At 40.1% G+C, this 10,000-nt stretch overlaps 1 protein-coding gene across 12 annotated transcripts in view; it reads left to right on the top strand.

Moving 5' to 3' along the window:
• Positions 1-10,000, top strand: part of LOC135112418 (golgin subfamily A member 6-like protein 22) — a 28,025-nt gene that overhangs the window by 9,238 nt on the left and 8,787 nt on the right. For 9 of the 12 annotated variants that reach the window (XM_064026863.1, XM_064026862.1, XM_064026866.1 and 6 more), the window contains exons 13-18: positions 104-255; positions 411-594; positions 1,246-1,443; positions 1,545-1,655; positions 2,847-3,047; positions 3,276-3,473. In XM_064026863.1, coding sequence (XP_063882933.1) covers positions 104-255; positions 411-594; positions 1,246-1,443; positions 1,545-1,655; positions 2,847-3,047; positions 3,276-3,473 — 1,044 coding nt within the window. Of the gene's footprint in view, positions 1-103; positions 256-410; positions 595-1,245; positions 1,444-1,544; positions 1,656-2,846; positions 3,048-3,275; positions 3,474-10,000 lie in introns of those variants that run through there. The other 3 variants (XM_064026872.1, XM_064026873.1, XM_064026874.1) reach the window with 3 other exon arrangements.

Genomic DNA, 10,000 nt, shown 5'->3' on the forward strand with positions numbered 1-10,000 from the left:
TCTCTCTCTCTCTTGTTTTCATTGCTATTGTTGTTGTTGTTATTTATTTAAATTTTGTCCACTACTCCTCCTCCTCCTCCTCCTCCTCCTCCTCCTCCCACAGACGCTGGTGGCCGGCCTGGAGGGAAGAGTGGAGGAGAAAGTAAGGGAGCAACTTCAGCAAGAAAAAGAAAGAATTGTAAAGATTTTGGAAACAAGTTTTGTAGAGAGGGAAAGAAATGCACTGGAAATTTTGAAGGCAGAGCTACTGGAAAGGTGTGTGTGTGTGTGTGTGTGTGTGTGTGTGTGTGTGTGTGTGTGTGTGTGTGTGTGTTTGTGTGTGTGTGTGTGTGATTTAATGGTACAATATAATTCTTTTGTCATTTTTTTTATTCTCTCTCTCTCTGTCTCTCTCTCTCTCTCTCTCGTAGGTTGAGGCAGGAGAAGGAGGAAGCAGTGGAAGAAGAAGGGAACAAGATCAGAGCTGAGTGGAAGAAAGATTTGCATAGGAAAGAAGAAGAAAAGAAGAGAGAAAGACAAGAATTTCTGGAGAATGAGAGGAGGGACTGGGAGAAGGAGAAGGAAGAGGAAGTGCAGAGGAAACTTGCTCTTGTGGTAAGGAAAAGTTTTTGAGTCAGGAAAACTTTTGAGTCGGGAAAAACTTTTGAGTCGGGAAAATTTTGAGTCTGGAATTATTCAAGTTTTGTTTGTTTGTGTGTGCATCACCCTTTGCAGTTGTGTGACAGCCAAGTGTCCACTCCCAGCACTGCCACAGCAACACGAGGGCAGTGCAACAAGCCAGGAGGTCTACATGTCGCAGGCCCTGTACATAACACACCTGCCTGCTTCCACCTGCTTCCACCTGCTTCCACCTGTCATTCCCATCCATACACCTGTCCAGTCATCCTTCAGAGCTCCCTGACGACTCAACACTCACATCCTTGTTACTTAGTTCACCCACCACCTTATTTAAAGCCATTTCATTCCCATCTCTCATAAATATTAACTTTATCAACCTTGAACACATCACTTCTTGTCCTCCCCTTAGTGCTGTTGATGATTCTGCTAATGTCACCCTTGTCATGTCCCCTGTGCCACTTGAAGACCCCCACCAGACCCCCTCTTAGTCACCCTTGTCATGTCCCCTGTGCCACTTGAAGACCCCCACCAGACCCCCTCTTAGTCACCCTTGTCATGTCCCCTGTACCAAAACACTAACTACTACTACTACTACTACTACTACAACTACTACTACTACTACTTCAGGTGGAGGAAGGCCGAAGGGAACTGGAGGAGGAGAGAAAGAGGCACAGGCTGGAAGTTGAAAGCATAAGGTCTAGATTTAGAATGATGACAACGACGACAGCCACCACCAGCACCTCCCCCACTAGCATGCCTTTCTCTTCAAGTCCCAGCGAGGAGCACCCGCCCTCCTCCCCACCCTCGTCTCTCAACAGATGGGAGGTGAGAGAGAGACAAAGAGAGAAAGAGAGAAAGAGAGGACACCGACAATTCACACTGCAAATATTCTATCTTACTCTAATGCCTCTCTTTAATTTCCTCAGGGCCTGGACAGACTGAGAGAGGAACTGATGAAAGAGAGAGAGATAGAGATTGAAGAGAGAATTGCAAGTATAAGAGAGGAAGAAAGGAGGAAACTAGATGACGAAAAACAGGTAAGACGGACAGAGAGAGGGAGAGAGAGAATGTAAGGATTAAAAACATTGATTGGATGGTAATTGGTGCAAGAAAAGAACGATGTTTGTTGTGAAGGAGAGGCAGGAGACGGGGGAAAGAAACACACAGAGGAATGAGGAAAAACACGAACAAAACACAACAACAACAAATTCAACATAAAACAACACAATACACAGAAATACAAACCCAAGCTATCTACACATGAAAAACACATTTACACACCTGAAAACAACACATTACACACTTACACATCTGAAAATGCCCAAAAACTGTGTTCCTTCTCTACCTGGCTATTGCTCACACCTGCACCACCAACACTTGATTTGAATTAGTGTGATGTGAGTAAACCACAGGAACCTTCAATCAAGTCAATACAGACACTGCCACACACACCCAGACACTGCCACACACACCCAGACACTGCCACACACACCCAAACACTGCCACACACACCCACACACTGCCACACACACCCAAACACTGCCACACACACCCAAACACTGCCACACACACCCAGACACTGCCACACACACCCAAACACTGCCACACACACCCAGACACTGCCACACACACCCAGACACTGCCACACACACCCAAACACTGCCACACACACCCAAACACTGCCACACACACCCAGACATTGACACACACACCCAAACACTGCCACACACACCCAAACACTGCCACACACACCCAAACACTGCCACACACACCCAGACACTGCCACACACACCCAAACACTGCCACACACACCCAAACACTGCCACACACACCCAAACACTGCCACACACACCCAGACACTGCCACACACACCCAGACCTAACCTAACCTAACCTAACCGAACCCTGACAAGACTAATTAATTCCATCATTATTTCCTTAATTAATAGCAGTCATTAACATATCAACAATAATGAAATAATGAACTTTAATAAATCTTTAAAAAAATTTATATATATCTTGGGTAGTGATATTGTTATACTCTTCAATAATATCAATAATATCTTTTCTTGGTGTCTGGGTATCAAACCGAACCATTTCAAGCTTAATCTCTTGTTTCTTGACCTTCCTGACCTCTGTCTTGCTTTGTACTGACCTTGTGACCTTTACAATTCCTTAAACTGGATTTTTATGTTAATACTATTTTTTTTCTTTTTTTTTGGGTAATAGATGGAGTTTGCAGAAGCGGTGAAAGCTTTGGCACAGGACAAGGAAAGGGTTATTGAAGATTTAAAGATTAGGATTCAGCTTCTAACAGATGAATGTGACAGAAGAAGAGGAGGAGGAGGAGGAGGAGGAGGAGGAGGAAGAGAGGAGGAGGAAGGGAGAAATGTTGGAGGACAGATATTGCAAGAAAATGTTGAATTGAAGGTAAGAGTGTGTTTGAGTGTGTTTGAGTGTGCTTTGAGTGTTTTGAGTGTTTTGGGTGTGTTTTGGGTGTGTTTTGAGTGTGTTTTGAGTGTGTTTGGTGTGTTTGGGTGTGTTTTGAGTGTGTTTTGAGTGTGTTTTGAGTGTGTTTCACCAAGTGCTGTTCACTGTCAACAGACACACTCACACATTGTCCTCTCCTCTCTCTCTCTCTCTCTCTCTCTCTCTCAGAATGAGATTGCCTCACTGCAGAAACAAGTCAGAAATTTGGAAATTGAACTGGCAAGAGCAAAACGGTTTTCATTTGTGACACAGCAGAGCACCACCGCCACCACCACCACCACCACCACCGCTGCTGCTGCTGCTGCCATCGACATGACAGCCTCCACAGCCTCAACGACTGTTAATGAAGACACAAGAGAGAATTTGGTACGTTAGGTTAGGTTTACCAGTGTCTCTCTTCTGAATCACTGTGCTTTGTCAATGTCACTGTTTTGCAAGGCCACAGGGATGGCCTTGCAAAACACAGGGGTAGCTGGGTTCTCAAGAGTGTTTCTCCTACACAAATGTTGTTAATCTGTCACTGGAGCCGTAAAAACACCCTTGAAAACCTGCATTTTAAAAGAGTGTTTCTCCTGTCAGTAATGCAGAAATGTTGTTAATCTGTCGCAGAAATGTTGTTAATCTGTTGCTAGAACCATAAAAACACCCTTGAAAACCCACATCACTTTAAGTAGAGCCTTTTAAAAGAGTGTTTCTCCTGTCATTAATGCAGAAATGTTGTTAATCTATCACTGCAACTGTAAAAACACCCTTGAAAACCTGCATCACTTCAATTAGAGCCTTTTCAAAGAGTGTTTCTCCTGTCAGTAATGCAGAAATGTTGTTAATCTATCACTGCAACTGTAAAAACACCCTTGAAAACCTGCGTCACTTCAACTACAGCCTTTTAAAAGAGTGTTTCTCCTGTCAGTAATGCAGAAATGTTGTTAATCTGTCACTGCAACTGTAAAAACACCCTTGAAAACCTGTGTCACTTCAATTACAGCCTTTTAAAAGAGTGTTTCTCCTGTCAGTAATGCAGAAATGTTGTTAATCTGTCACCGCAACTGTAAAAACACCCTTGAAAACCCGCATCACTTCAACTACAGCCTTTTAAAAGAGTGTTTCTCCTGTCAGTAATGCAGAAATGTTGTTAATCTGTCACTGCAACTGTAAAAACACTTGAAAACCTGTGTCACTTCAATTACAGCCTTTTAAAAGAGTGTTTCTCCTGTCAGTAATGCAGAAATGTTGTTAATCTGTCACTGCAACTGTAAAAACACTTGAAAACCTGTGTCACTTCAACTACAGCCTTTTAAAAGAGTGTTTCTCCTGTCAGTAATGCAGAAATGTTGTTAATCTGTCACCGCAACTGTAAAAACACCCTTGAAAACCCGCATCACTTCAACTACAGCCTTTTAAAAGAGTGTTTCTCCTGTCAGTAATGCAGAAATGTTGTTAATCTGTCACTGCAACTGTAAAAACACTTGAAAACCTGTGTCACTTCAATTACAGCCTTTTAAAAGAGTGTTTCTCCTGTCAGTAATGCAGAAATGTTGTTAATCTGTCACTGCAACTGTAAAAACACTTGAAAACCTGTGTCACTTCAACTACAGCCTTTTGAAAGAGTGTTTCTCCTGTCAGTAATGCAGAAATGTTGTTAATCTGTCACCGCAACTGTAAAAACACCCTTGAAAACCCGCATCACTTCAACTACAGCCTTTTAAAAGAGTGTTTCTCCTGTCAGTAATGCAGAAATGTTGTTAATCTGTCACTGCAACTGTAAAAACACTTGAAAACCTGTGTCACTTCAATTACAGCCTTTTAAAAGAGTGTTTCTCCTGTCAGTAATGCAGAAATGTTGTTAATCTGTCACTGCAACTGTAAAAACACCCTTGAAAACCTGTGTCACTTCAATTACAGCCTTTTAAAAGAGTGTTTCTCCTGTCAGTAATGCAGAAATGTTGTTAATCTGTCACTGCAACTGTAAAAACACTTGAAAACCTGCGTCACTTCAACTACAGCCTTTTAAAAGAGTGTTTCTCCTGTCAGTAATGCAGAAATGTTGTTAATCTGTCACTGCAACTGTAAAAACACCCTTGAAAACCTGTGTCACTTCAATTACAGCCTTTTAAAAGAGTGTTTCTCCTGTCAGTAATGCAGAAATGTTGTTAATCTGTCACCGCAACTGTAAAAACACCCTTGAAAACCCGCATCACTTCAACTACAGCCTTTTAAAAGAGTGTTTCTCCTGTCAGTAATGCAGAAATGTTGTTAATCTGTCACTGCAACTGTAAAAACACTTGAAAACCTGTGTCACTTCAATTACAGCCTTTTAAAAGAGTGTTTCTCCTGTCAGTAATGCAGAAATGTTGTTAATCTGTCACTGCAACTGTAAAAACACTTGAAAACCTGTGTCACTTCAACTACAGCCTTTTAAAAGAGTGTTTCTCCTGTCAGTAATGCAGAAATGTTGTTAATCTGTCACCGCAACTGTAAAAACACCCTTGAAAACCCGCATCACTTCAACTACAGCCTTTTAAAAGAGTGTTTCTCCTGTCAGTAATGCAGAAATGTTGTTAATCTGTCACTGCAACTGTAAAAACACTTGAAAACCTGTGTCACTTCAATTACAGCCTTTTAAAAGAGTGTTTCTCCTGTCAGTAATGCAGAAATGTTGTTAATCTGTCACTGCAACTGTAAAAACACCCTTGAAAACCTGTGTCACTTCAATTACAGCCTTTTAAAAGAGTGTTTCTCCTGTCAGTAATGCAGAAATGTTGTTAATCTGTCACTGCAACTGTAAAAACACTTGAAAACCTGCGTCACTTCAACTACAGCCTTTTAAAAGAGTGTTTCTCCTGTCAGTAATGCAGAAATGTTGTTAATCTGTCACTGCAACTGTAAAAACACCCTTGAAAACCCACATCACTTCAACTACAGCCTTTCAAAAGTGTGTTTCTCCTGTCAGTAATGCAGAAATGTTGTTAATCTGTCACTGCAACTGTAAAAACACCCTTGAAAACCTGTGTCACTTCAATTACAGCCTTTTAAAAGAGTGTTTCTCCTGTCAGTAATGCAGAAATGTTGTTAATCTGTCACTGCAACTGTAAAAACACCCTTGAAAACCCACATCATTTCAACTACAGCCTTTCAAAAGTGTGTTTCTCCTGTCAGTAATGCAGAAATGTTGTTAATCTGTCACTGCAACTGTAAAAACACCCTTGAAAACCTGTGTCACTTCAATTACAGCCTTTTAAAAGAGTGTTTCTCCTGTCAGTAATGCAGAAATGTTGTTAATCTGTCACTGCAACTGTAAAAACACTTGAAAACCTGCGTCACTTCAACTACAGCCTTTTAAAAGAGTGTTTCTCCTGTCAGTAATGCAGAAATGTTGTTAATCTGTCACTGCAACTGTAAAAACACCCTTGAGAAACTGTGTCACTTCAATTACAGCCTTTTAAAAGAGTGTTTCTCCTGTCAGTAATACAGAAATGTTGTTAATCTGTCACCGCAACTGTAAAAACACCCTTGAAAACCCGCATCACTTCAACTACAGCCTTTTAAAAGAGTGTTTCTCCTGTCAGTAATGCAGAAATGTTGTTAATCTGTCACTGCAACTGTAAAAACACTTGAAAACCTGTGTCACTTCAATTACAGCCTTTTAAAAGAGTGTTTCTCCTGTCAGTAATGCAGAAATGTTGTTAATCTGTCACTGCAACTGTAAAAACACTTGAAAACCTGTGTCACTTCAACTACAGCCTTTTAAAAGAGTGTTTCTCCTGTCAGTAATGCAGAAATGTTGTTAATCTGTCACCGCAACTGTAAAAACACCCTTGAAAACCCACATCACTTCAACTACAGCCTTTTAAAAGAGTGTTTCTCCTGTCAGTAATGCAGAAATGTTGTTAATCTGTCACTGCAACTGTAAAAACACTTGAAAACCTGTGTCACTTCAATTACAGCCTTTTAAAAGAGTGTTTCTCCTGTCAGTAATGCAGAAATGTTGTTAATCTGTCACTGCAACTGTAAAAACACCCTTGAAAACCTGTGTCACTTCAATTACAGCCTTTTAAAAGAGTGTTTCTCCTGTCAGTAATGCAGAAATGTTGTTAATCTGTCACTGCAACTGTAAAAACACTTGAAAACCTGCGTCACTTCAACTACAGCCTTTTAAAAGAGTGTTTCTCCTGTCAGTAATGCAGAAATGTTGTAAATCTGTCACTGCAACTGTAAAAACACCCTTGAAAACCTGTGTCACTTCAATTACAGCCTTTTAAAAGAGTGTTTCTCCTGTCAGTAATGCAGAAATGTTGTTAATCTGTCACCGCAACTGTAAAAACACCCTTGAAAACCCGCATCACTTCAACTACAGCCTTTTAAAAGAGTGTTTCTCCTGTCAGTAATGCAGAAATGTTGTTAATCTGTCACTGCAACTGTAAAAACACTTGAAAACCTGTGTCACTTCAATTACAGCCTTTTAAAAGAGTGTTTCTCCTGTCAGTAATGCAGAAATGTTGTTAATCTGTCACTGCAACTGTAAAAACACTTGAAAACCTGTGTCACTTCAACTACAGCCTTTTAAAAGAGTGTTTCTCCTGTCAGTAATGCAGAAATGTTGTTAATCTGTCACCGCAACTGTAAAAACACCCTTGAAAACCCGCATCACTTCAACTACAGCCTTTTAAAAGAGTGTTTCTCCTGTCAGTAATGCAGAAATGTTGTTAATCTGTCACTGCAACTGTAAAAACACTTGAAAACCTGTGTCACTTCAATTACAGCCTTTTAAAAGAGTGTTTCTCCTGTCAGTAATGCAGAAATGTTGTTAATCTGTCACTGCAACTGTAAAAACACCCTTGAAAACCTGTGTCACTTCAATTACAGCCTTTTAAAAGAGTGTTTCTCCTGTCAGTAATGCAGAAATGTTGTTAATCTGTCACTGCAACTGTAAAAACACTTGAAAACCTGCGTCACTTCAACTACAGCCTTTTAAAAGAGTGTTTCTCCTGTCAGTAATGCAGAAATGTTGTTAATCTGTCACTGCAACTGTAAAAACACCCTTGAAAACCTGTGTCACTTCAATTACAGCCTTTTAAAAGAGTGTTTCTCCTGTCAGTAATGCAGAAATGTTGTTAATCTGTCACCGCAACTGTAAAAACACCCTTGAAAACCCGCATCACTTCAACTACAGCCTTTTAAAAGAGTGTTTCTCCTGTCAGTAATGCAGAAATGTTGTTAATCTGTCACTGCAACTGTAAAAACACTTGAAAACCTGTGTCACTTCAATTACAGCCTTTTAAAAGAGTGTTTCTCCTGTCAGTAATGCAGAAATGTTGTTAATCTGTCACTGCAACTGTAAAAACACTTGAAAACCTGTGTCACTTCAACTACAGCCTTTTAAAAGAGTGTTTCTCCTGTCAGTAATGCAGAAATGTTGTTAATCTGTCACCGCAACTGTAAAAACACCCTTGAAAACCCGCATCACTTCAACTACAGCCTTTTAAAAGAGTGTTTCTCCTGTCAGTCATGCAGAAATGTTGTTAATCTGTCACTGCAACTGTAAAAACACTTGAAAACCTGTGTCACTTCTATTACAGCCTTTTAAAAGAGTGTTTCTCCTGTCAGTAATGCAGAAATGTTGTTAATCTGTCACTGCAACTGTAAAAACACCCTTGAAAACCTGTGTCACTTCAATTACAGCCTTTTAAAAGAGTGTTTCTCCTGTCAGTAATGCAGAAATGTTGTTAATCTGTCACTGCAACTGTAAAAACACTTGAAAACCTGTGTCACTTCAACTACAGCCTTTTAAAAGAGTGTTTCTCCTGTCAGTAATGCAGAAATATTGTTAATCTGTCACTGCATCTGTAAAAACACTTGAAAACCTGTGTCACTTCAACTACAGCCTTTTAAAAGAGTGTTTCTCCTGTCAGTAATGCAGAAATGTTGTTAATCTGTCACTCCAACTGTAAAAACACCCTTGAAAACCTGTGTCACTTCAATTACAGCCTTTTAAAAGAGTGTTTCTCCTGTCAGTAATGCAGAAATGTTGTTAATCTGTCACTGCAACTGTAAAAACACTTGAAAACCTGTGTCACTTCAACTACAGCCTTTTAAAAGAGTGTTTCTCCTGTCAGTAATGCAGAAATGTTGTTAATCTGTCACCGCAACTGTAAAAACACCCTTGAAAACCCGCATCACTTCAACTACAGCCTTTTAAAAGAGTGTTTCTCCTGTCAGTAATGCAGAAATGTTGTTAATCTGTCACTGCAACTGTAAAAACACTTGAAAACCTGTGTCACTTCAATTACAGCCTTTTAAAAGAGTGTTTCTCCTGTCAGTAATGCAGAAATGTTGTTAATCTGTCACTGCAACTGTAAAAACACCCTTGAAAACCTGTGTCACTTCAATTACAGCCTTTTAAAAGAGTGTTTCTCCTGTCAGTAATGCAGAAATGTTGTTAATCTGTCACCGCAACTGTAAAAACACCCTTGAAAACCCGCATCACTTCAACTACAGCCTTTTAAAAGAGTGTTTCTCCTGTCAGTAATGCAGAAATGTTGTTAATCTGTCACTGCAACTGTAAAAACACTTGAAAACCTGTGTCACTTCAATTACAGCCTTTTAAAAGAGTGTTTCTCCTGTCAGTAATGCAGAAATGTTGTTAATCTGTCACTGCAACTGTAAAAACACTTGAAAACCTGTGTCACTTCAACTACAGCCTTTTAAAAGAGTGTTTCTCCTGTCAGTAATGCAGAAATGTTGTTAATCTGTCACCGCAACTGTAAAAACACCCTTGAAAACCCGCATCACTTCAACTACAGCCTTTTAAAAGAGTGTTTCTCCTGTCAGTAATGCAGAAATGTTGTTAATCTGTCACTGCAACTGTAAAAACACTTGAAAACCTGTGTCACTTC

This window comes from Scylla paramamosain, chromosome 23 (assembly GCF_035594125.1).
Source record: "Scylla paramamosain isolate STU-SP2022 chromosome 23, ASM3559412v1, whole genome shotgun sequence".
Taxonomy (NCBI): domain Eukaryota; kingdom Metazoa; phylum Arthropoda; class Malacostraca; order Decapoda; family Portunidae; genus Scylla; species Scylla paramamosain.